At 37.4% G+C, this 27,921-nt stretch overlaps 1 protein-coding gene across 1 annotated transcript in view; it reads left to right on the forward strand.

Moving 5' to 3' along the window:
* PIBF1 (progesterone immunomodulatory binding factor 1) overlaps positions 1–27,921 on the forward strand; it is a 229,162-nt gene that overhangs the window by 34,730 nt on the left and 166,511 nt on the right. Inside the window, exons 5-8 of the mRNA XM_068984596.1 lie at positions 13,530–13,663; positions 17,516–17,624; positions 18,095–18,276; positions 19,464–19,589. Of these exons, the coding sequence (XP_068840697.1) occupies positions 13,530–13,663; positions 17,516–17,624; positions 18,095–18,276; positions 19,464–19,589 (551 nt within the window). The remainder of the gene's footprint in view (positions 1–13,529; positions 13,664–17,515; positions 17,625–18,094; positions 18,277–19,463; positions 19,590–27,921) is intronic.

Below are 27,921 nucleotides of genomic sequence, written 5' to 3' on the forward strand. Positions count from 1 at the left end.
CATGTCCATTGAGTCAGTGATGCCATCCAACCATCTCATCCTCTGTCATCCCCTTCTCCTCCTGCCCTCAGTCTTTCCCACCATCAGGGTCTTTTCCAATGAGTCAGCTCTTCGCATCAGGTGGCCAAAGTTTTGGAGTTTCAGCTTCAACATCAGTCCTTCCAATAAACACCCAGGACTGATCTCCTTTTGATGGACTGGTTGGATCTCCTTGCAGTCCAAGGGACTCTCAAGAGTCTTCTCCAACACCGTAGTTCAAAAGCATCAATTCTTCAGTGCTCAGCTTTCTTTATACTCCAACTCTCACATCCATACATGACCACTAGAAAAACCATAGCCTTGAATAGACGGACCTTTGTTGGCAAAGTAATGTTTCTGCATTTTAATATACTGTCTAGATTGGTCATAACTTTCCTTCCAAGGAGTAAGCATCTTTTAATTTCATGGCTGCAATCACCATCTGCAGTGATTTTGGAGCCCCCCAAAATAAAGTCTGACACTGTTTCCACTGTTTAACTGTGTAGATCATAACAAATTTTGGAAAATTCTTAAAGAGATGAGAATATCAAACCACCTTACCTATCTTCTAAGAAACCTGTATGTAGGTCAAGAAGCAGCAATTAGAATATGGAACAATGGACTGGTTCAGAATTGGGAAAGGAGTACAATAAGCCTGACTCTTGTCACTCTGCTTGTTTAACTTACATACAGGATATTTCATGAGAAATGTCATCCAGGCTGGATGACTCACAAATTGGAATCAAGATTGCTGGGAGAAATATCAACAACTTCAAATATGCAGATAATACCCCTTAATAGCAGAAAGAAAAGAGAACCTAAAGGGCCTCTTGATGAGGGTTGAAAGAGGAGAATGAAAAAGCTGGCTTAAAACTCAGCATTCAAGAAACTAAGATCATGGCATCCAATCCCTGCATTTCATGGCAAATAGAAGGGGAAAAAGTGGAAGCAGTGACAGATTTTATTTTCTTGGGCTCCACAATCACTGTGGACAGTGACTGCAGCCATGAAATTAAAAGGTGCTTGCTCCTTGGAAGGAAAGCTATGGCAAACCTAGACAAGATATTAAAGAGCAGAGATGTCTCATCCCTTTGCTGACAAATGTCTGTATAGTCAAAGCTATAGTTTTTCCAATAGTCATGTATGGATGTGAGAGCTGGACCATAAAGAAGGTTAGCACCAAAGAATTGATGCTTTTGAACTATGTTGCTGGAGAAGACTCTTGAGAGTCCCTTGGACTGCAAGCAGATCAAACCAGTCAATCCTGAAGGAAATCAGCCCTGAATATTCATTGGAAGGACTAATATTGATGCTAAAGATCCAATACTTTGGCTATAAACTTCTCTGTATCAGAGGATGAGATGGTTGGATGGCATCATTGACTCAATGGACATGAGTCTGAGCAAATCCTATGGGATAGTAAAGGACAGGAAAGCCTGGAGTACTGCAGTTCATGGGGTTGCAAAGAGTCAGACAGACTTAACAACTAAACAACAACAACAATCAAGAAACATAATTAAAGAGAAGAGTTTTAGAAAAACAAGGAGAAATTAATAAAAGTATAATAATGATAGGAAAGTTTATAATGTACTTCCTTCTGAATTGAATATATCTTATAGACATAAAAATGAGTCAGGGCTAGAAGAAATGAGGCAATCAATAATTTTGATTTAGTTGTTATAATAGAGTTTAAAATCCCTTGGCCAGGGGAGAATCTTTTTTTTTTTTTAATGTCAATGAAGGGAATTCCCTGGCTGTCCAGAGCTTAAGGTTTAATTCCTCCTAGGGGATCTAAGATCCCATAAGCTACACAGGGTGGCCAGTAAATTAATTAATTAATTTAATTCAATGAAAAGTTTACAAAACTATCATGTATATACTTGGCTACATAGTAAAAGATTTAAATGTTAAGGACATATTTAATAGTTCCTATTTTTATTTTAATTCAGTAGTGGTCATTTAAAGGGGACTGGAAATAAATTTGGAAATTAAGAAACTTTTTTTTAGGTCAAAAGTAATAAACAAGAAAAACACTTTTTAGATCATAGAGTAAATAAAAATATGAAAACAAGAACATTTTACATCAAAATCTTTTAGACTTATTTAAGGCTGTGCCAGAGGAAAATCTGTAGCCTTAAATTACCTTTATAATTAAAGAGAAGGATGAAAAATAAAAGCATATAGTAGTCAATTTTAGAAAGAAAAAAGAACAGTAAAATAAGGAGTTTGCGATTATTGGACATTAATTAATATTGCATGTAGCTCTGTGGTGACAGTCTTAAAAACTGAAAGAAGTGTCCCAATAAAATGTAGATTACCACACTAAGTAAAAGTGGAGAACTTGAAGAGAAGAATTACCCCAGAGGTATTACACAGTGAATTCTTCAGTCACTAGTCGTGTCTGATGCCTTGCGACCCCATGGATTACAGCACGCCAGGCTTCCCCTTCCTTCACCATCTCCCTGAGTTTGCTGAAACTCATATCCATTGAGTCACTGATGCCATCCAACCATCTCATCTTCTGTTGCCCACTTCTCCTCCTGCCCTCAGTCTTTGCCAGCATCAGGGACTTTTCCAGTGAGTCGGCTCTTTGCATCAGGTGGCCAAAGTTGGATCTTCAGCTTCAGCATCTGTCCTTCCAATGAATATTCAGGGTTGATTTCCTTTAGGATTGACTGGTTTGATCTCTTTTCAAGGGAAACAGTAAGTAAAGGTATATGATTAATGAAGTTGCCAGATTCGCCAGACTTCCCAGGTGGCACTGGCAGTAAGGAACCTGCCTGCCAGTGCAGGAGACATAAAAGATGCAGATTCAATCCCTGGATCAGGAAGAACCCCTGGAGAAAGGCTTGGCAACCCACTGCAGTATTCTTGTCTTAGAATCCTATAGACAGAGAAGCCTGGCAGGCTACAGTCTATAGGATCATGAAGAGATGGACACGACTGAAGTGACTCAGGGCACGCGCTCCAGGTTCACAAATATATTGCCCTAGTAGGGTCAATTGATTTCTATAAGGATAGCTGATTCCAGGTGATTAAACAGTTGTCTTTTAGTTGCTAAGTTGTATCTGACTGTTTGCAACCCCATGGACTACAGCCTGCCAGGCTCCTCTGTCCACAAGAGTACTGGAGTGGGTTGCCATTTCCTTCTCCAGGGGATCTTCCCTACCCAGGGATCAAACCCACATCTCCTGCACTGGCAGACGGATTCTTTACCATTCTGTCAGACAGGAGGCCCATTATTAAACTATACCAAACTAGTACTGAAAAAGATGGAAAGCTCTGAGAAAGATGGTACAAAATAAATCCATCAGCCATTTTTACTTACAGAAATTCTAAATGTTCAAAAATGAATTCTAGCATTTTATCAAAAGAATAGTGCTTTATGTCTAATACAGTATATTTTAGGACAGAAAGGATAAACTGTTGCATCAGCAAGTTAAAGAAGAATACCCATTTAATTGTATCATTAAATGAGAAAAGATTATAAAATTCAGTGAACATTCCTAAGAAGGAGACTAAGTATTTACTTTAAAAAAATGTTAGCAAAATACTTTATCCTAAATGGCAAAACTATAGAACTTTTTCTGTAAAAATCAGTAACTAGACACAAACTTGGGTTGTTTATTATTATCTAACGTGGTCTTGGAGGGCCCTAGCAGATGCACTAAGAAGGAAAAACTCTCCATGTAAACTTTTGAAAGGAGATTAAATTTTTTTTCTGTTAGAAACCACCTAAATTTAATGCAGAAATGTATGAGTGATCAATAGCATTTCTTTAGGTTTAGAGAAATAACTGGTAGAGATGGACTTGGGGGAAAATAATTAACTCATGATGCAGATAGTAGGTTATATGAAGAGTACTATTAAATTGTATTGTTGAACCTGGAAGCACCATATCTTAGGAGAAAAAGTCATAAAAGTAGCATTTTTTCCCATATTAATGTATTAATTAAATTCAGTTATTCTGTATCCCAAGAATTTTCTGATTTTCTGTCTTTGATTTTTTTGGTGGAAGACAGATAATTCTGTCCAAGGATTGGGCTTGGATAAATGATTTTAGCTTCTATGAAAAAGTAAGTGTTCTGGAATTGCCAAGAAAAATGTGGTGGAAAAAATTGAAAGGAAGGGGACGTTGAGATGCTTCTCCTACCAAGATCCCACTTTATACTTCAAAACTAAATGTAATATTGACATAGAAACAAATGTCAGTAGAGCAAAATATAGAAATAGATCTAATTATTTACTACAATATTTGGCAACAAACGTCTGTCTAGTCAAAGCTATGGTTTTTCCAATAGTCATGTATGGATGTGAGAGTTGTCCTGTAAAGAAAGCTGAGTGCCGAAGAATTGATGCTTTTGAACCGTGGTGTTGGAGAAGACTCTTGAGAGTCCCCTGGACTGTAAGGAGATCTAACCAGTCCATCCTAAAGGAGATCAGTCCTGAATATTCATTGGAAGGACTGATGCTGAAGCTAAAACTCCAATACTTTGGCCACCTGATGCGAAGAACTAACTCATTGGAAAAGACCCTGATGCTGGGAAAGATTGAAGGCCAAAGGAAAAGGGGACGACAGGATAAGGTGGTTGGATGGCATCACCGACTTGATGAACATAAGTTTGAGTAAGCTCCAGGAGTTGGTAATGGACCGGGAAGCCTAGCGTGCTGCAGTCCATGGGGTTGCAAAGAGTCAGATACGACTGAGTGACTGAACTGAACTGATTTACCACAATAGCCATAGTTCAATTCAGTTGAGAAAGAATATTTTTTAGTATAAGGGTCCTAGCACAAGTGGATGAGACTCATCTGTTAAAAGAAAAGTTGATTGTCACATTTTATACTATATACATGTATTAATTCTAGTTGGATTAAAATTTTTCAAAGGAAACCTAGGCCATTACTTCAACAATCATGCCAATTTTTAGCTCAGGGTCCACGTGCCTCTAGGTGGAATGGGAAAAACACTATTTTCACTTCTCACCGAAATCTAGAGCTTTAGTTATAAATGCCACAGTAGGTTTGTCCCTGCCTAGAGCTCTGTCAGCATTAGAATTCAGGTATTTTCCTATCACAGTGTAGTTACCACAAGTATCTTTAGAGATTAGGCTCATCACTATTCCAACCCTAGCGTAGTTGTTAGACTCCTCACTAGATCTTATCTTAATGCAGTAAGGGGAAAAAGGTCATATGTCGGGCTTCCCCAGTGATCCAGTGGTTAAGAATCTGCCTTGCAGTGCAAGGGACTCTGGTTTGATTAAGATTCTAAGTGCCACAGAGCAGCTCAGCCTGGGAGGTACAATGCCTGAATCCACGCTCTAGAGGTTGTGAGCTGCGACAACTGAAGCCCTGGTGCTCTGCAGCAAGAGAAGCCCATACACCACAGTGAACATTACCTCCCACTCACTGCAACTAGGGAAAGCCTAAGTGCAGCAACAAAACCCCACACAGCCAAAAAGTCTTTTTTTTAAAAGACAATAAAAAGACTCAATTTTTCCGAAGAACATGTATAACTTTAAAAAATATTTCAGTAGTTTTACTGCAGAATGCAATTAATACTTGAATGACATGGGTTGCTGACCCTCTGCACAGTTGAAAATCTGCATAGACCTTCTAGTGAGCCCTCCCTACCTGTGTTTGGACACAGAATTAAGCAATTCTGTGTTTATGGATTCAACCAACCACAGATCGTGTAGCACTGTAGTATTTATTATTGAAAAATATTGTCGTGTAAGTGGACCTGCACGGTTCAAACCTGTTAGTTATTCAAGGGTCAGCTATAATTTGTTTCCTTTGTAATTCTGCATAATTTTTATTTTTGATTTTAGAAACTTTAGTCTCCGAAGGGATTCACAGTTGTCACCAGATTGCTAGTGGAGTCCAGGCAGAAGAGTCTCAAAAATTCCTAATTTATATGATTATTAGCAGTACTTCTCAAACTCTAATGTAAATACAAAGTCACCTGGGGCCTGGGGATCCTGTTAAAATGAAAACTGACAGAGTAGTTCTGGGTCGGGGCCTGAGACTGTTCATTGTTAGGATGCCTCCCAGCCTGTGCCCCTTCATGGATTGAACTATGAGTAGCTAAGTTTTGGACTGAGTTGTCCAACATAGTGGTCACGGCCACTTGAGGCTATTTAATTAAAATTCATGTTCTCAGTTTTACTAGCCACAGGTGGTTAGTGACTAGCCTATTGAATGGTACAGATGTAGAACATTGTCATCATTGCAGAAAGTTCTATTGGACAGTGTTCTTCTAGAGGTTGGAGTAGTCTTAGCCAAGACAGAGAAACAAAAAGCTTTAAGAGAAAAAAGCAAAAAGCAAGCCACAGCAAAGTTTAATATTTAAAGAACACATTTGGTACAAAAATTGAAATGTAGATGATCCAAAGTTAGTATCAGTACTGCTTAAAGCTCTTAGAAATTAACACAAAAAAGACAACCCAATAGAAAAATGGAGAAAGACTATAAATAGATATTCCACAGAAAGTGCAGATCCAGATGTCCAGGTGCTCAAACTAACTAGCATTTTGGGAAATATTATACAATTAAAATAACAATGAGAACTCAGGTTGGCAAAAATGGAAAAGGTCTAATATCTATGTAGGTATAAGAGAAAAGACACAAACATTGCTGGTGGAAAAGCGAACTGCTGTAGTCTCTTGGAAAGACATCTGGCAACGTCAGTTAAAATGAAAAAGAAGCACTCTTTAGCGCAACAATCCAGTGGCGCTCGAACCTTGTCCCATGGAGTAAAACACTAACATGTAAGACTATGTGCACAGGGAGGTTTCCTGCAGCAGGTGCTGGAAGGGGAAAGGGGGGACAGGAAACAATAAATTCTAGTCAATAAAACAACAAGAAAATGGTTACATAAACAATATACAGTGCACACTGGAATTTTCTGTAGTCGTTGACAAGAAAGAATTGGAGAATATCAGTTATTTTAGGATTTACCCAAGGTACCTATCTTCCCATTTGTGTTGTTTTCATGAGTATACGAATATGGAGAAGAGGGAAAAATGCATGTTATTTAACGTGAGTCACCTGAGGATGCAGATGGTATATCAAAGAGAAGAGAGGGAGGAAAGAGATCAAAAATATGAAATTTCCTTCTCTTTAACTAGTATGTATGATAGTTCCACAGTATATATCAGTTGCTCAGTTATGTCTGAGCAAGTAAGGATGTATGATGCAACAACAGGTGACTTATTAATGGCAAAAGAAAGTCACCTTTGCTTTAGTAGTAAATTGTCATAGTTATTTTAAACACTTCCACAGTGTAAATGTGCACAAAAAAAATTTATATAAATAATTCTTAGTGACTCCATGGACTGTAGCCTGCCAGGCTCCTATGTTTATGGAATTTTTCAGGCAAGAATACTGGAGTGGTTTGCCATTTCCTACTACAGGGTATCTTCCCAACCTAGGTATCAAACCCACATATCTTGGGTTTCCTGCATTGGCAGGCAGATTCTTTACCAGTGAACTCCCATGGAAGCCCCAATGTTTCCCTTTAGAAAAGCTTAAACTTTTGTTTGAGCTTACATTTATTGAAAAGATATTGAAAATTATCATGTCATATATTGAAATTTTCATGTTCTTTTTAGCTTACTTTTTATATTCAGTTTTGTCTCCCCCCTCACCCCCACCCCGCCAACACTTTAAAGAAGAAGTCTAAATTTTTTTGAAAAAGATTGTATTTCTTGAGGATCTTAACAACAAGTAGTAGTCTCTGGCAGCAAACAGATGGTTATTTCTTAAAGGAACAGTCTTTAACAATCAAAGATTAATTAGGTTTCTTGTTCTTTTCAATATTTACTTGCTGGGAGTAGGTTATAGGCAATGTGAAACTTGTAAGAGTTCTGAGGAGTGAATTCTCATGTTCTCAGAATAGCTAATTTCATTTCTACTTCTCTTAGCTGCTCTATTTCTCCCCACTTCATTTATTAAAGATTTATTTTGACTTGTAGGTTGCCATTCTTTTCTCAGTATCTGTGGTGTGAGAGACAAAAGATTTAAATGATGCTTAGAAATTGTATCTAAAGTAATTGCCTTTGGGTTTATGCAGCTGCTAATTGTTTAAAATATGCCTATTTAATTGAATCTTTGAATACATTTTTATTTTTGTGGAAAACATTTATTCAATGTTATCTTGTTATGATTTTTATAATATGTTTTAAGGAATAATTGTAGTAATTATTTTCAAGGAAGGGAATCTAAAGTTAACTATGAATTATGCCTGTGCCATATTTTAACCTGTAAAATTTGCAGTTAAAGTTGTTTTTTTTTTTAACAGCCTGGATTTGGGCAGTAGATAATATTAACTTCCAGTCAATCGTTTTATAGGTTCCATGGATAGAATCTGTAAAAATCAGGAACTTGAAGTTAAGAAAGGAATGAACTATTTATGAATTCAAGAACCTGAATTCTAGCCCTATCTCTGCTCAGTCTGGAATCCAGGACAAAAACACTTAACCCCTTCAGGCCTTAGTGTTCTTATCTTGGAAATAAGAAGATTCTTATTTCTCGTGTTATCTCATGTTTCTTTCATCTCTGAAATTCTGTAATTGTGTCCTGCTCAGCTGCTGTTGTTTGGAAATAAAGACTTTATTTAAAGGTCTAATGGTTGATAACTTTGCCAAAACATCGTGTAACATAATTTTTTTTGTTTTTATATCGAACAGCAGAGAAACACATAGAGTGAAAAACAGTGTTTCTTCCTTGCTCTCTGCCCTCTTCCCTTCCGCTGTGACACTCACGTGCATGTCTCCCTTTCCATTCCTAAGACCAGCATCCCTGCAGAACTCCTCCCCAGTTAACGTTTTCTTGGTTGAAGTCTCTTGCTTTACTTTTTTAAAGCTTTAAAAAATTTTTCTTTCATAAAGCAATTAGTAAAGAAATTGTAACTGACATTTTACACAAAGAATACGTGTTTACCTACCATCCAGACTAAGCAATGGAATCTCCTTTCACGCACCTTTTCTCAAAATCTTTGAGAAAATATGGGTTTATATACATTGCATTAATATCATTGTTTCAACTGAGGGGTTCTTTTTCAGATGATAATTTTCGTTTCAGTTGGAAAACCCATTTATCAATCCTTAATTGTTAAAGTCGCTTTTTCTACATTTTGAGCTTGTTGTCTTAAATGCTAGTGCTGCATAGTCCCTTTATATCAACGTTAGTTGACTCTGCAAGCATTTCCAGTGTAACTACTATGTGAGGTTCCTGGGTATAACCAGAGATCCAACAGGACTTCAAGGAGCTTCAGAGTGGGTGTGCAGAAAACCAAGGGTTAGAGACAAGGCAAGGAACATGCAGCTACAATAACAGACTTATTTTCAGGCTAGTGGTAGCCTTGTATTATTTCCTATTATGAATAACTTAGGAGATGGAAAAAAATGACATTAAGCCCAGCAATCAAAATCAGTTCCATTCTAGATACAGAGGAGACCTGCAAACTGAAATCTTCTCAGTGACTTGGTTTGTCCTTGATATCCCTGTGCAGTTTTTTGGGTTTTTTGTTTTCCTTTGTTGAAAGAGGACACTGAGACTTGCTGTTAACCAAACCTGTTTACTTTTTATTTAGACAGTTTCTGCTAGAAAGAGTTGGTGATTGGAAATTTTGTTTTCTTTTTTACGTTTGAAAAAATTAAGTTTTTTACTTCTTTGAATTCAGTCAATTTAATATCCTGTTTTGCTCCTTCTTTTCCAATTTTTGTTGTTGTTCAGTTGCTCAGTCATGGCCAACTCTTTGCGACCCCATGGACTGCAGCATGCCTGGCTTCCCTGTCCTTCACCATCTCCCGAAACTTGCTCAAACTCATGTCCATTGTGTTGGTGATGCCATCAAACCATCTTGCTCTGTCGTCCCCTTCTCTTCCTGCCTTCTAGCTTTCCCAGCATCAGGGTCTTTTCCAGTGAGTCAGCTCTTCGCATCCGGTGGCCAAAGTGTTGAAGCTTCAGCATCAGGTCTTCCAATGAATATTCAGGACAGATTTCCTTTAGGATTGACTGATTTGATCTCCTTGTAGTCCAAGGTAATCTCAAAGGGACTCTCAAAAGTCTTCTCCAACACCACAATTCAAAAGCATCAATTCTTCGGTGCCAGCCTTCTTTATGGTCCAACTCTCACATCTGTACATGACTACTGGAAAAATCATAGCTTTGACTATCTTTAGCCTTAGCCTTAGGAGAAGGCAATGGCAACCCACTCCAGTACTCTTGCCAGGAAAATCCCATGGACGGAGGAGCCTGGTAGGCTGCAGTCCACAGGGTCGCACGGAGTCAGACACGACTGAAGCAACTTAGCAGCAGCAGCAGCAGCCTTAGCCTTAAAGTTTTCTTTCTCTTGTTGGTTTTCTTTCTCTTGTTGGTTTTCTTTCTCTTGTTGGTGTTCTTTCTCTTGTCAGTGTTCTCTGCTTCCTCCCTGTCTTTTTATTGAAACTGCCTGACAGAATCTCAACTCTTGATTTTTCTACCTGAGCACTACTAAAGAAAATCACAGAGGCAGTAACACAGCTATAAGTTTATTGTTACCGACTTTGAATGGGCCCACACAATTGTGCTGTAATTCAATTTTTTTTCTAGTTTTCTCCTTTCTCACAGCAGTTATTTTAGGCATTCAACACTTCATATCTCCAGCTCTCAGCTTTCCTCCTCTCTCTTTCTCAGCAAATGAGTTGGTGTTTCATTCCACAAAGAAAATGGAAATCTTCAGATGAGAACTGCCAGTTTCTTGCCACAAACCTGTTTACATCTGTACTGTTTCTGTTTTGTTTGTCCCTACTGTTTGTGGTGGCAAGAGGCTTGCTTTCAAAGAGTAGAAAATTATATGCCTCCAGAAACCAAGAGATGATATAAAATCTGTGAACCAGTAGGGTAAGAAGTGGTTCTGTGGCTTGCTGGGAACTGATAGGAGCTACCTGAAGACATCCAAATGCAAGTTTTAAATACCCTTGTCAGCTGGAGCAAAGCCTGCCTTGATCAGCATGCCTGCTGGGCTAAAGACTAGTCTTCACAGAGAAAATGGAGCCTTCTCAGGGGCTTTACCCCCCAACCCTCACCATGCCTGTTTTCTCCAGTATCAGTACTTCTTTTTCTATTCTTTCATATCCATATGTAGACATTCTCAAGCTATCCCATTCTTGGAACCTTTCATGTATCCCTATTTTCTTGTCTAACTACTCTACTTTCTCTACTTTTAAACTGAAGAGAGAATTGCCTTCTGCTCTGGTGTTTGACAGATTTCAGTTGGAGTCTTCACCATACTGTTCGTGAGCTCTGAGGTTCTTATCCTCTCCAAGCCTACTTTCTTCAACCATAAAAATGAGATGAGGATAATATTATATTAAATGAAAGAATGTAGGTATACTATTAATAGCACCAAAAAGGTCATATTGAGTCCTTTGCTTACATACATTTGCGTTAGCCCCTGGCAGTCTGTCTTCTGTTCCCATCCCTGAAGCCCTAATGTGTTGTTTGTGGGTTTTGTCCCCAGTAGTCATTGATAGCCCTGACAGCCTCGCCTCCTTAAAGCAGTTGTTTGGTTGTCCCTGCCGCACACCCCAGGCTCACACTCTGCTTCTGTGAATACTCCCTCGGGTTCCTTCGACTCTGTCCTTCCCTCACCCTTTAAATGTTTATCTTCCTCAGCATTCTGTCTCGGCCTTTGTGCAGTTGAGCTATCAGTGTGGCTAGAATCTCTCTGGTAGCCAAAGCAAAGAAAGAGCATTGCGATGATATTAATGTATAGTTCATGGTCGTTTACTATATGTTAGGCATTTTTATAAGCGTTTTACATGTGTCCCTTGATAAAATCTGCACAGCAGCTCCGTGGGCCAATGAGGTAGATAAGAGCATTGACGTCCTGAGAGATAAACCCCCTCCAAGAGCTGCTGCAGGTAATTTAGTTCTAGGCAGGTGAATTCTGGAGATCTCTGTCCTAATCATAACACTATACGTTCTCCCCCAAAACAGATGATTAGTAATGCTTAGAAAGGTAAGAACCGGAAACTACAGCATCTTCTGGGACATAGATCTGAAATGGTATGTGTGGTGATTCTTTGGGGGAGATGAGAGTCTCCTCAGCTTTGATCTGCTAATAAATACCTCTTAGTAACATTTCATCCTCATGGAGAACGTCAGTGCAGAATAGTATTACCAACACAGAACACACCCCGTATCATTTTACCATGGTTACATTTTTCATATAGCCATCTGATAGAAATTTGGAGCTAACGTTTCACAGTCAGGCCTAATAGTTTAAAAGGGACATAAACACTGTCTTAGTCATCTTTGTATCTACAGTATCTAGCCCAGGACCAGTCACTTAGAAATAGTTGAGTCAGTCTGTGACCTGCATGTGACCGCACTGAGCTCGTCAGCTCCTTAAAAAAGAATGACTTGGGACAGGATGTGTTTCACGTGACAGGTTCTGGGGGTAGAGCTGATGATCACTTGCAAGAGCTGCTGAGTTCAAAGGGTCAGAAGAAGTAGAAACTCCATCCCTATGTCCTGCTTCTCCTCTCCATTTCCATATTCATGTTTTTCTTCATTAATTTATTGTATTTATTTCATTCTTACTGTATACCAAGTCCTGTATAAAGTAATGGAGATCCAATGGCGAACAAGATAAAGTCCCTGCCCTTAAGATGTTTACACTCTGGTGTGAAAAAACTAATTTGATAATACACTAAGATCAGTACTCTGAAGGGAGTATTGATAGTATTCAGCTCTTCAGGCAGTGAGAACAGGTTAGAGGAAGCAGTGTGTTCAGAGAACCTCAGGTCTTTATTAGGGTGAACTGTGAATGTGAGAAATGGTGAGAAATGAGGCTCGTAGGAAGCAGGGCCCAGTGTGCATTTAAGGCTTGTACTTCTGCTCCTCTTTCACATGTCTGCAATCCCTTTCTACTCGTTTGATGAGTACGAGGAAGCTCAATGTAGAAATGTGTTCCAGGCACTACAAAACTCCTTTTTTGCTGAATACCACAACTGAAACTGCATGGTTAATCTTTTCAGTAACTATTTTTCATTGTGAATGTTTGATATTCATGTGGCTCTTTGCCTGTCATTGTGAACTCTTCAAGAACAGGGGCAGTGTTTCATTCATTTCTGTGTCTTTAGCATCTAATAGTAACTCAGTAAATGTTGAAAATGTCATTAGCATTTGTAGTCATTTTATGTGTTATGCTATTCACCAAAGCATAGTTGTCCTATTTTTCTATGAAAAACAGAGTTCAATTTTTTTTAATATAAATTTATTTATTTTAATTGGAGGTTAATTGCTTTACAATATTGTATTGGTTCAAGTTTTAAACAAATGAACTTATAGACTACTCAGTGAGTTTAAGATTACCGGCCTTTGAGTAAGGAAAAATTACTAAATAGAAAAATTGAGAATTTTTTAAAGTTACAAAGATACTCACAGTTCCACAAAAGCATTCAATACAGAATTTGGTCAAGTATGTTTAGTTTGAATGGTTTGTTACTGTTTTTGACCTATAGACTTATGAGGAAGATCGCAGAAACTACTCTGAGCTTCAGATTAGATGTCAACGTTTGGCCTTAGAATTAGCAGACACAAAACAGTTAATTCAGCAAGGTGACTACCGTCAAGAGAACTATGATAAAGTTAAGAGGTAAGTAGTTAAGATGTCTGTGTTACTTGTTCTCTTTTTTAGCATGCATCAGAGTCACTTGAATTCTTACCATCAACATCATTAATGCTACTTTATAGCTCTCTTTTTTTTCTGTTTCCATAGTTTTTTCTTTTCTAAAATGTCATATAGTTGGAACCATGCCACACAGAACCTTTTCAGATTGGCTTCTTTGACTCAGTTATATACATTTAAGTTTCCTCCATATCTCTTCATGGCTTGATAGATCATTTGAATAATGAATAGTATTCTGTTGAGTAGTACTCATTGAATAATAATATTCCATTGAATGATGAATAATATTCCACTATCAAGATGTACCACAGTTTACTTATTCACTTGTCCTTCACCTGCTGAAGGACATCTTAGTTGCTTCCAAGTTTTGGCAGTTAGGAATAAGGCTGCTATACAAATTCATGTGCCAATTTTTATATGGATATAAATTTTCAACTCCTCTGGGTAAATACCAAAGAGTGTAAACATACTCATATGGTAAGAGTATGTTTAATTTTGTAAGAAACCAGCCAAGTGTCTGTCCCAAAGTATCTGTACCATTTTGCATTTTCACCAGCAGTGAGTGAGAGTTCTGTTGCTCCACACCCTTGCCAGTATTCATTATCAGTGTTCTGGATTTTACATTCTAATAGGTGTGTAGTCATATCTCATTGCTTTAATTTGCATTTCTCTGATGACAGGTGCTATGGAACATCTTTTCATGTACTTAGTTACCATCTGTATATCTCCCTTGGTGAGATGTCTGTTAAAGTCTTTGGCTTATATTTTAATTGGGTTGTTTGTTTTCTTACTGTAAGTTTTAAGAGTTCTTTGTATATTTTGGATAATAGTCCTTTATCAGATACATCTTTGGCAAATATTTTCTCCCAGTCTTGCCATGTCTTCTTATTCTCTTGACATAGCCTTATTCTTTATTGTATAAAAGTGTGTAGTTTTGGCAGCTTGGTGAGTTTAGATTGTCTTTTTATATCAGTTGTGTTTATTTTATTTAGAAGTTGCTTTTGCCTTTTTAAATGTGATAGGAACCCAGGGAAATCCTATGTGTATAAATATTTTTGAACTCTTACTTGACTATTTTTATTTTATGGAGTGAATTTAAGTACTTTGCAGTTTTATCTAAAGTGTTTTCTGCTATTTCTTTTCAACAAAAGGCACATACACTTTCAAAAAAATGATACTTTCTGAGGATATGTTTCCCATTGTGTTGCTGCTGAACAGCTATAGCATATAATTTTCCTTTTGCTGGAATAGACTAATGAACCACTACTTAGCTATATGCCCTTAGGAAATCTCTAATTATTCTAAGCTTAAGTTTTGTCATTTGTGAGGTGGTGCTAATACAATAACTACACTGTATAAATTTAGAAGATTGAATAATTTTTATGAAAGTATATATGTGTGCATATATACACATATATAGAGATTATTGTAATTGTTCACTGCTGTGTCTACTTGTACCTAAAACAATTCTTAAACCATTGTAGTCACTCAGTGAGTGTTTGTTAAATGAATGAATGCTTTATAAACTGTAAAACACCATAAGTAAATTTGCAAGGATTTGGGAATATGACGTTGGTACTCCTACTCCCGGCATGACTGGCATGCAGTGTGTGTTACTATGTATGTATTTTTATATCAAAATGTAGTGATTATTAGAGCTTGAAATCCATGACAGCTATACGACTGGGTTCTCAAATAGAGCTAGATTTCAAAAGAATCATTTCAAAATGAAGTAGATTGTGATGATAAGATGATACTTTGAGTTGGTGTTTTGATGATCTCTCAGGGCTTCCCTTGTGGCTCAGCTTGTGAAGAATCCAGCTGCAGTGTGGGAGACCTGGGTTCAATCCGTGGGTTGGGAAGATCTCCTGGAGAAGGGAAAGGCTACCCACTCCAGTATTCAGGCTGGAGAATTCCATGGACTGTACTGTCTGTGGGGCCACAAAGAGTCAAGCACGACTGAACAACTTTCACTTTCTGCCACTATAAATCTATAGCAACAATAGGTAAAATATGAAAGGAGAAAACTAAAAGGCATAGTCATCAAAATAATCCAGAGTGGCCATGAAAGGATGGGTAAATGAACCAAGATGAGCCATGAGTTGATAGTTCTTTATGGTGAGTGATGAAAGCAGGGAGTGGGGTGGGGAGGTGTCTCATTTTATCATCTTTATATATATATATATATATATATATATATATATATGTTTTCTACAATGAGAATCTAAGAAATAAAACTATAATAAACATCATCATGTGCTAGAAATGGAACAAGAAAACAACCAGGCAAGGGTGGCTCAAGCTGAGAATCCTTTGGTTTACTCAGTAGAACGAATGGAGTTTTAAAAATTGGTCTGATCACAAAAATATAAACTGGGAGAAAAAATCACTTTAATGTCCTAAATTTTCACAAATGTACAGAAGAGAACAGGTATATTGTAATTAGCTGCATCATTATTAGAAAGAATTCAAATGCTTTTTGACAGCAGCATGGAGAGCAGGTTATATTAAAAAAAAGAAAATAGATTATAATTTATTTCTATAATGTAATTCTGTGTAACAATTAAAATAATTAAATTAGATCTGAATGTATATATTTGCTCGCTCAGTCGCTTCATTTGTGTGCAACTCTCTGCAACCCTATGAACTGTAACCCACCAGGCTCCTCTGTCCATGGGATTCTCCAGGCAAGAATACTGGAGTGGGTTGCCATTTCCTTCTCCAGGAGATCTTCCCGACCCAGGGATCAAACCCACATCTCTTTATATCTCCTGCATTGGCAGGCGGGTTCTTTACCACTGGCGCCACCTGGGAAGCCCCTAGTGTATACATGGATAAGTCAAACACATTTAATTTTAAGAAGCAAAATGCATATGCCCATGTTTCTTTTTTACACTAAAAAATCATAGCAAAAGTCATTACCTTGCGAGAATAAAAACATTTGTATGTAAAGACATAAAACACTTAACATGAACCAAAGTGTTAATACTGATAGTCATCTTTAGTTAGTGGGTTTATAGGTGATTGTTATTTTTTAACTTGTGCTTTGCTCAAGTATAAATATGCTATTTTGTTAAGCAGAAGAAATCTTAGAAGTCATCTTTCTGAATGAGTTATTGAAAATCTAATGAAAAGAAAAACAATTTTTAATAGCTCTCCCATGGAAACACCAGGAGAGTAACTGAAATAAAGGGCACAGAAACTGATTCTGACTATAGAAGAAAAGTTAAGAAATAGTAAATCTGTTTCTCTGCTCATTTTTTAAGATACCTGTTTGTAGGTTTGGTCCAATTCTTAGTTTTGCTGTGTTGGGGAAAGAGCTCATCTAAGAATGGAAATTAGAATCTCTGGGTAATCATGAACAATTTGTGAATGAAGGAGTCACAAGAATGCCTGCCTGTGTATCAGCAACACAATCTGAGTAATGAGTGAAGGGCTTTTGAGCCTAACAACTGAAAGCCTAGAGCCATGTTTAAATTCTTTAAAAGTTTTGACTTCCAGATTAGATTGAAGATGATTAGTGAAAAGACACCAGAGTATACCTTTAAAAGTTTTATTGTTTACTTTTGTCAGTGTAGCTTACGTATTTATTTTTTACAGATAATAAATTTATATTTATTTGAGCAAGATCTCAAACAGAGTCTCCTGAATTTGAAAAGCAGATACTTTATTGTTCACAGAATGACACTGAAGTATCTCTGTTCAGTTTCCTGAAATATAATCAACCCTTTTAAAATGCTTGTTATAAAAAGAGATGTAGAATTTACATATGTACTTGAGTTCTAGTTTAATAAAAACAAATGTATTTGAATTTTATAGTGAACGTGATGCACTTGAACAGGAAGCAACTGACTTAAGGAGAAAATATGAAGTACTTGAAGCCTCTCACATAACTCAAGCTAAAGAAAGAAGTGAATTATCAAAAGAGGTAAGCTTATAGAGTCACTTGTTTGTTTGTTTGTTTTTAATATTCATTTGTTTGGGTGCACTGGGTCATCACTGAGGCACGCAGGGTCTTTATTGTGTCATGGTCTTGTGAGATCTTTGTTCCGTTGCATGTGGAGTCTTAGTTCCCTGACCAGGGATTGACCCTACATCCCTGCATTGCAGGTGGATTCTTTAACCACTGGACCACCAGGCAAGTCCTGAGTCACTTGTTTTTTATTGTACAGTGATTGTGGACATAGCCCAGGGCAAGAATTGTGAGAGGGAAATTGTTTCTTTTCTGATGTAGTTGCTGGAAAGAAGGGACTTTTTAGTAGCTCTGTTTGGATGGAAATTTTCATGATAAGAATTAGCCTCTTTATGTGTTGAGCACAAGCGCAAATGAAAGAAATAATTCAGTAAACCTTGAAAAGTAAGATGACATTGCTCTGGACACTCTCTGCCTGTGTATAGGTAGCCACCTTACAGCAGACTGTTACTTTACTGCAAAAGGATAAAGAATATCTCAACCGCCAAAACATGGAGCTTAGTGTTCGCTGTGCCCATGAAGAGGATCGTCTTGAAAGACTTCAAGCTCAACTTGAAGAAACTAAAAAGGCTAGAGAAGAGATGTATGAAAAATACGTAACATCCAGGCAAGATTTACATGATTTTCCATATAAATAGATGTAAATCAAACCATCTTCTTTGAGCAAACTCCTGGCTTTGGGGACAAATAAGGTTTATAGGATAATGTTAAGATAATTGATTTTTGTTTCTTCACAAGATACTCATATTCTAACTGATTTTTTTCTGAAGATATTTTGTTTTTTTCCAAAAGCCTGTTTCTTTTAGGTAGGGATATATACACTGTTACTGTTTTTATTAATTTTTTTAAATGATATAATCTTTTTAGCTCCCAATGACTAAGATCTCTATATTTGTTTTAAGAAAGTATTTATATACTTTTATATATTTAATGTTAGTTGCTCAGTCATGTCCAACTCTTTGTAGCCCCATGGACTGTAGACTGCCAGGCTCCTTTGTCCATGGGATTTCTCAGCAAGAATCCAGGAGTAGGTTGCCATTTCCTACTCCAGGGGATCTTCCTGACCCAGAGATAGAACCCAGGACTCCTGCATTGCAGACAGATTCTTTACCATCTGAGACACTATATGTTTATATACCTCATATATATCTCTTCAGAAGGTATTTATTTTATCAGCATTTTTGTGAGCATTTCAAAAACTAAAATTCTGAATTTTATCCTTTAAGACTTCATATATTCGTAACATTTTTCTCAGCTGGTGGTATTTTTCATCAGTTTGTGCTTCTGCTAATACCCTATGTAATGCTTTGTGACTTTGCTAAGAGATCACAGTGGCTGTGGTTGTTGTGCTTAGAAGGAAAGTTTTTGTCAAGAGTCCACGAGGGTCTTTTTTTTTTTTTAAGATTGTCCCCTAATATGCACCACATCAGATTATTATTTCTAAATGAAGTGCATTCCACAATGCATTGGTTTAAAAGTCTTTGGCCATATGCATTAAAAACTATTAGTAAAATATTTTTGAAGATGAATAATTATCCAACATGAACTAACATTTTTTATAGTAATTAAGCTTTTGGGGCAATATGTTTAAAAGGAAATCTTAGATGGAACTACTTTGAAATAGTATTTTTAGGAATTATAAAACTTTATATCTAATACTGTTTTTTTAAGGAACATTGTATGTAGAGCATATTTGATGTAAGGTATTAAAATCTTACACGAAGGGCAATGACCTATTTCTTTTACCAAAAAAAAATAATAATAATAATGGATATTCCTTTTGACTCCTTTCAGAGATCGTTATAAAACAGAATATGAAAATAAACTACGTGATGAACTGGAACAGATCAAATTGAAAACTAATCAAGAAATCGATCAACTCCGAAGTGCCTCTAGGGAAATGTATGAACGGGAAAACAGGTAAAAAAAGAAAAGTAGGACATTTCTGTGATATTTTATTGGTGTTTGAAGCTTATAGTTTTATTGAAATTAAACTTTAGTTCACAATGTAATGTCTTTTTTAATATGTTAGAGAAAGTTTGTCATAAATCTAAATCTAAGTATAATAGAATATTAAAGTTCTGAGGCCTTTGATAACTAGCTTACAACAGGGTTTGTCAGACATTAGGCCTCTTTATTCTGTTATTCCTATTATCTTTTTATTACCCTGTTAACTTGTCCTTTTGCCTTTATGTTAGTTCCAGATTAAGGACAGAAATGAAAAGGAAATTAGAACTAAGAGATACTAGTTCTTCCTATAACATGCCAGTGATTTCTCCAGGAAATTTCAAAGACTGGAATAATAAGAAGAAATATTGCTTATGCCTTGTTTAGCTGCTGGACCTAAAAGAAATCATATTTTTAGATAATCTTAAAGAAGGATAGGTTTTTTTCATGCAGTTACTTTTAGATCAGCATATATCAGGTTTCCTTAGTGATTAGCAGTATTAAGGGAAAAATAAATGCTACTTATTTCAATAGCAGTTATTTTTATATACTGTCATGATTCATATGGCTTTTCAAAGTTGACATCTAGAGGGAAATTTATTTGGAAATTAACTTAATTGTCATACTAGTTTATTAACACTGACTTGAATGTATTTGATCTTTGCCAATAAGCAAGTCTTTAAATCAGACTCTGGTTGATATTAGAGAAGTTTACACTTGAACTCTCAGAACAGTAAATTTATTTATTTAGCAAATATTTACTAACCATGTACTGATACATGTCATGAGCCATAGATACACTGGTGACCTTTGCCTTCACAAAGCTGGCAGTCTAATGGAGAAATAAAGGAACGAGGAAAAGTATGATGATAACAGAGCAAACGGCAGGATACTCAGAATGAGACCACATAGACTCAAGGTGTATCTAACTGAGCCCTGGGAGGAATTAGGGAAGGTTGCATGGAGGGAGAAATGCGTATGCTAACATCTGCATGGTGCCTAAGAATAAGACTGTCAGTTATAGAAGGGAAGGAAATTAGGGGCACTAATGCATACCCTGGAGACAAGTCAAAATGAAGTTTTTGGAACAAACTGCAAATAATTCAGTATGGTTAGCCCATAGAGTGAGAAGCAGTGAGTTGTAAGAAATGAAGCAGAAGAGGGAAATGGGTCCTAATTATGCATTTGAGCCATTGTCTAACATCGTAAACAGTTAAAAGATTTTGAGACTGTGCATGATATGATCTGACTTTATATAAAAATCCATTCTGTGATGTGGAGGAAGATTGAGGGTGTATAAAGCTATAGACAAAGAGGCCTCTTTTAGAGATTGCTTCCCTTACCAAGGTGGGAAGTAACGATGGAACTACAGTAGTAGCAGCAGAGATGGGGAGGATTGGGCCAGACTGGGAAAAATGCTCAGGAGGTAGAACTAAGCTAACTGGATAGATAGCAGGATTCGGTGACTAGATTGGACTGCGGAGTGAGAAGGATGTCACTAGGTTCTTGATTGGGCAACCGTGGGGACAGTGATGTAGTCTTTAAAGCATCAGAAAAATACATGGCTTTACCTGAGAAACATGACAAATTTAGTTTAGTTTCATTAAGTGTCTGTGACATGTGTAAATAGAAAAATTGACTGTATACGGTCTAAATCTTAAAAGACCCAGAAAGTGAAAGTGAAGTTGCTCAGTCGTGTCTGACTCTTCGAGACCCCATGGACTATATCTATCCTACCAGGCTCCTCTGTCCATGGAATTTTCCAGGCAAGAGTACTGGAATGGGTTGCCATTTCCTTCTCCAGGGGATCTTCCCGATGCAGGGATTGAACCCGGGTCTCCCACACTGCAGGCAGACGCTTTACCCTCTGAGCCACCAGGGAAGCCACCCACTAAACTTGTGGCATAGGTAATGCTGCTGCTGCTAAGTCACTTCAGTCGTGTCCGACTCTGTGCGACCCCATAGACGGCAGCCCACCAGGCTCCCCCGTCCCTGGGATTCTCCAGGCAAGAACACTGGAGTGGGGTGCCATTTCCTTCTCCAATGCATGAAAGTGAAAAGTGAAAGTGAAGTCGCTCAGTCGTGTCCGACTCTTAGCGACCCCATGGACTGCAGCCTACCAGGCTCCTCCATCCATGGGATTTTCCAGGCAAGAGTACTGGAGTCGGGTGCCATTGCCTTCTCCGATAGGTAATGCTACTGTTCTCTTTTACAAATAAATACTTTTAGTCCTGTGACTCAGTTCTGTTATGGATTTTGTAATAAAAGCTTTTATTGGTCAATGTAAAAATCTTAAAATTTATGGGATTGTTTCTATGATAAACATGCATGATTACTTCCAAATAGTGCACATACCCACATAAACCTTAGTATGTAGTCATTTTGAGAATGTACTGATTTTTTAGTTTTTGTTGTTGTTATTGTTGTTGGTGGCGGTGATTTTTTTTTCTAAAGTCCTTTAAAATACAGCTCATGTATTTGCAATTTGTATCTACAAATTACAAATGCAATTTACAAATTGTATGTATAAATTTACATGTATTTACAAATTGATGTAAACTAGTCCCTCCTCTCTAAAATGATTGGTAGCAGTAGGTTGGGAAACAGATGATGGAACCATTTCTGGAAGCAGGGAAATTGAGCAGGTTTCCTTTTCCCCTATGTTCTGACTCCATAGCCACATCAAAGTGGATGCCACCTAGTCAGGGAGTTCCTGGGTTTGGGGCTACCACCCTAGAAACTCCAGCCAGCCACCAGGATGACTGCATGATAGTGAATCTAGGGTGGATGGTTGCCACCAGGTGGAGCCAGACTGCAGCCTGGGCCCCCAGCCAGCTGTGATACAGACTCACCTGTATCCTTTTATTAACCTCACAATAATCTCATCCTGTGTTTTATGTCGCTGAATTCTTTTGAATCCCAGTTTCCTCATTCTGGTGGCAGGATTTAACTGTAGTTAGAGCTTACATCCCACTTGTCTTTCACAAAGTAAAAATAAATTGTAAATTATTTCCTTTGAAACTTAAAATAATTAAGGAAAGGGTTTTAGTGTTCCTTGTTATGAAACATGAGATCCAGAGAACACAAGAGTACTCATTTAGGTGTTTTTGTGTCTGAGCAAATTGATTACTTGCTCTGGACTTAGATGTTTATGTTGATTACTTGTACTTCATCAAAGTGTGCTGTTACAATATGAATTAAAATGGGAAAGTACTTACACTTGCATAAATGTACTTAGTCTCCTTGTCTCTTGGGCAATAAGCATTTTTAGGAGAAAGTTAAGTAAGATTAGAGAAATATGATTTGCTTTTAGTTTGTTTTCTATGCAATGGGGGATATTATAAGAGAGTGCCTTTTTAAAGACTTAAATATAAATCATGACACCGTAAAACCCCTAGAAGAGAAATACGCAAAATATTCTCTAACATATGTCATAGCAATCAGTCTCTCAAGTCAATAGACATAAAAGCAAAAATAAACAAATGGACCTAATCAAACATATAAACTTGTGCATAACAAAGGAAACCATAAACCAAATGAAAAAAATGGCATATAGAATGGGAGAAAATACTTGCATACAATATAACAAAGCCTTCATTTCCGAAATATACAAATAGTTCGTATAACCCAATAACAAAAAAGCAAACAACCCAATCAAATAATGAGCAGAAGACCTAAATAGACATTTATCCAAAGAAGTCACACAGATGGCCAATAGACACATGAAAAGATGCTCAACATGTCTAATCATTAGAGAAATGCAGATCAGAACTACAGTGAAGTGTCACTTCACACCAGTCAGAATGCTGCTGCTGCTGCTGTTAAGTTGCTTCAGTCGTGTCCGACTCTGTGTGACCCCATAGATGGCAGCCCACTAGGCTCCACCATCCCTGGGATTCTCCAGGGAAGAACACTGGAGTGGGTTTCCATTCCTTCTCCAATGCATGAAAGTGAAAAGTGAAAGTGAAGTCACTCAGTCGTGTCCAACTCTTCGCAACCCCATGGACTGCAGCCTACCAGGCTCCTCCGTCCCTGGGATTTTCCGGGCAAGAGTACTGGAGTGGGGTGCCATTGCCAGTCAGAATGGCCATCATTAAAAAGTCTAAAAATAACAAAAATGATGGAGAGGGTGTGGAGAAAAGGGAACCTCCTACATTGTTGGTGGGAATGTAAATTGGTTGCACCCACTATGGAAAACAGAATGGAGATTCCTTTAAAATCTAAAAATAGTTTCTGTATGATTCAACATTCCTACTCCTGGGCATATATCTGGAGAAAACTCTATAATTGAAAAAGATATGTGTACCCACGTGTTCATAGCAGTTCTACAATGAAGTAGTACTCAGCCATAAGAAAGAGTGAAACAGTGCCCCCATATTGCAGCATCATGGATGGACCTAAAGATTATCATATTACATGAAGTAAGGCAGACAGACAAAGATGAATACTATATGACATCAGGTATATGTAGAGTCTAAAAATATAATGCAAATGAACTTGTTTACAATACAGAAACATTCTCACAGACATAGAAAATAAACTTAGGGTTACCAAAGGGGAGCAGGGATAAATTAGGAATTTAGGATTAACAGATACAAACTACTCTATAAAAGAAACAAGATCCTACTGTATGTTACAGGGTACTAGATTCAGTATCCTATAATAAACCATAATGGGCTTCCCTGATGGTTCACTGGTAAAGAATCAACCTGCCAGTGCAGGAAATGTGAGTTTGATTCCTGAGTTGGGAAGATCGCCTGGAGAAGGAAATGGCAACCCACTCCAGTATTCTTGCCTGAAAAATTCCATGGACAGAGGAGCCTGGCAGACTCCAGTCCATGGAGTCACAAAAGAGTTGGACACAACTGAGTGACTAAATAGCAACAACAATGAACCATAATGGGGCAAAAAAATAGATACTGAACGGCTGAGATTTAATGAAGGAACTTTGCTACTTTAATAAAGAGAAAGAGTGCCTTTTATTTTCTCATTTTAGATGTGAAAAAAAGATGGAAATCATTCCATCCAATCTTGATCTGCCTCTGCAGTCAATCATACCAGTAGTTTGTGAAGTTAAGGAGTTGAGAGGTAAGAGGAAGAAAAAATAAGAGAGAAAGACTTAAGAAATGGCTGAGATAAGCAAAAAGAGAACTTATATATTTGGGTACATCTAAAACTCCAATACTTTGGCCATCTGACGTGAAGAGCTGACTCATTTGAAAAGACCCTGATGCCGGGAAAAATTGAGGGCAGGAGGAGAAGGGAATGACAGAGGATAAGATGGTTGGATGGCATCACCAACTCAATGGACATGGGTTTTGGTGGACTCCAGGAGTTGGTGATAGACAGGGAGGCCTGGTGTGCTGCAGTTCATGGGGTCGCAAAGAGTCGGACACGACTAAGCGACTGAACTGAACCAAAAATACTTTATTTGGAATTATAATGTGTATGCATGCTTTAGCTCAGTCTAGGAGTTAGGTTTCTTGTCTTTTTCTGGACTTTTTTCTTCTTTAAAATGATATTTGGGAGCTATGTGAAATAATGAGTGAAACTCACTCCGGTGGTGAGATTTATTATATAAAAGAGTTCTTACTTAGTAGGACCCTCTTGTACATTTGGAAGAAAAGCATTATTCCCTGAACAGGGAGTATAGTGTGAGAGAGATTTGGAATGAGACAAATTCTGGCTGTACGACTTTATTAGCTGAGTGAATATCACTTAATATCACTGAAGTTTAATTTTTTGTTTTATAAAATGAGCAAGTATATCTCAGAGGGTGATCTGTAAGTTCTAAATGAGATAAAATATGTAAAAAGTATATTATAAATTATAAAGCTGTATATAAATGGTATTTAGGTACCTTTTATTTATGAGAAATGCTTAAAAATTTCTTTTATCCATTATGTTGACAATTTAAGTAAAATGAGCATTATATAAAAGAAAACTGGTAACATTATAGAATTGTTTGCGTGCCTGTGTGCTCAGTTGCCAAGTAATGTTCGACTGTTTGCAACCCCATGGTCTGTAGCCCACCACACTCCTCTGTCCATGAGATTGTCTAAGCAAGAATACTGGAGTAGGTAGCCATTCCCTTCTCCAGGGGATCTTCCCAACCCAGGGATCAAACCCAGTTCTCCTGCATTGCTGGCAAGTTCTTCACCATCTGAGCCACCAGGGAAGCCCTGGAATTGTTTATCATCACTAAAAGGCAGTATTACAAAATATATAATTATTCTTAAGTATTGATTTCCATGGCATTTAACCATTTCCGTTAAATAAGACAATATAAGCATAGAGGTGAAACTCTAGGACTTTGGCCACCTCATGCAAAGAGTTGACTCATTGGAAAAAACTCTGATGCTGGAAGGGATTGGGGGCAGGAGGAGAAGGGGACGACCGAGGATGAGATGGCTGGATGGCATCACGAACTCGATGGACGTGAGTCTGAGTGAACTCCGGGAGATGGTGATGGACAGGGAGGCCTGGCGTGCCGCGATTCATGGGGTCGCAAAGAGTCGGACACGACTGAGCAACTGAACTGAACTGAACTGAAAGCATAGAGGGTCTGCATGCCATTTGTTTCAGTCTAAATTTCTGCAAATGGCTGACTTTTGTTGATTAATATTGTGAGATGGTGAAATAAGAGGAGATAAATTCAGCTGATTAAGTTTTTCCAGAACGTAAAACTGGTTCGTTTGTGAGAGATGCTCATTATACTCTTTTTTCTGCACAGAAAAATATGAAAATACAAATTGCTCTACAGTTATTTAAAAGGGGGAAGGCAGTAGGGAAAAGGAAATCAAAATTATGCTTTTAAGTGTCACAATTAGTATTGCTTTAGTGATTTTATTTTCCCACCATATCACTGAAGACCATCTTGACCACAATTTATCATTTCCAAAGTACTCAAGAAGAAATTTAAAGAAATAAAAAACTTAAGTTTTGTGTAGAATCTCAGAGTGATATTAAGCACCTTTGAATCTTGAATCTGTTTATTTATAAAAGTTAGTTGAGTATACATAACACATTACAATAGGTGAATTGCAACTAGTGTACAGGGATTCCATTCATGATTTGAGAAGTGTATGCCCTCATTAGTGCTTAAACAAGCATACTTCTTTCACTCATATCTTAACAGATATCTGTATGTGGGGTGGGCGGGGAGGGCGGTGGGGCAGCATGCCAAATGACAAGGGGATCTTCTCAGCAGGGATTGAACTCATGCTCCCTGCAATGGGAACATGGAGTCTTGAGCACGGAGTCTTAAACCACTGGACTGCCAGGGATGCACTGTATATTTTTAAAGTTCTTTTATGAAAACACTTAACCATATTCATAGTGTCTTTGCAGTTAGACTGTTCTGAAAGTATGTGGCTTTACAGATAGCTTCTCAAATAATTGTAAATGGAGTTTTATTATTAGCTATTTTTTATTGTAAATTATTTTCTTTATGCCCGGTAGGTGATTACCACAGGCGTTCACTGCTTAATTGATAACATTTAAGAATTTTCAAGGTGTTTAGGGTGTTCCAGGTAAGAAGCAGTGAGAGTTTGGGTTGTGCAAAAACTTAGATTTGCCTGCACTGTTTAGTTCATAGGATGGTGAGGGAGGCTGGTTGAAGAGTAGGGTCAGATTTTTAAATGTTCTGTTGTCAGGTTATTTTAGGAGATTTTATAGTAAAAGAGTGACATGATATATTCGTTTTTTGTAACCACAGTTGCAGTGTGAGATGGATTATGATTGTAAAGGACATAAAGGCAGGAAGACTGGTAAGGAGACAGTTGCAAAATTTAAATGAACATGAAAAATGGAAAGAGAAAATAAAAGTTGAAAGAATATTTATAGTAGAATTGACAAGATCTGGTGATTGGCAGGAAGTGAACAAGAATGACTCAGCTCTTCTGCTTGCCTAGTCTCAGAGAGGTGAATAGTTAGATATGGCCATTAACTCAAGGTTATAGACAAAATTGAGAAAGGAAGATAACAATTAATTCCTGGCGTTTTACCGATATGACAGCTCTGATCAAGCTCCAAAGTACCTTCTCTAAGATCATATTGTTTGTCTGTTGTTCATTAAAACAAGTTTAATTTTATTATTTATTTTGTTATTATTGGGATAGCATTTGACATTTGACATTATCATACAGTTGGTCACTTTTACCCATTTTGCCCTTCCCTTCCCTTTCTCCTCTAGTAACCACCACACTGTTCTCTGTATGATCATGTTTGTTTTTGTTTGGTTTGGTTTGTTCATTTACTTTGTTTTTATTTATTTACTAGTTTTTTATAGTCCACCTATGAGTTA

The sequence above is a fragment of the Capricornis sumatraensis genome, chromosome 12 (assembly GCF_032405125.1).
Source record: "Capricornis sumatraensis isolate serow.1 chromosome 12, serow.2, whole genome shotgun sequence".
NCBI lineage: Eukaryota > Metazoa > Chordata > Mammalia > Artiodactyla > Bovidae > Capricornis > Capricornis sumatraensis.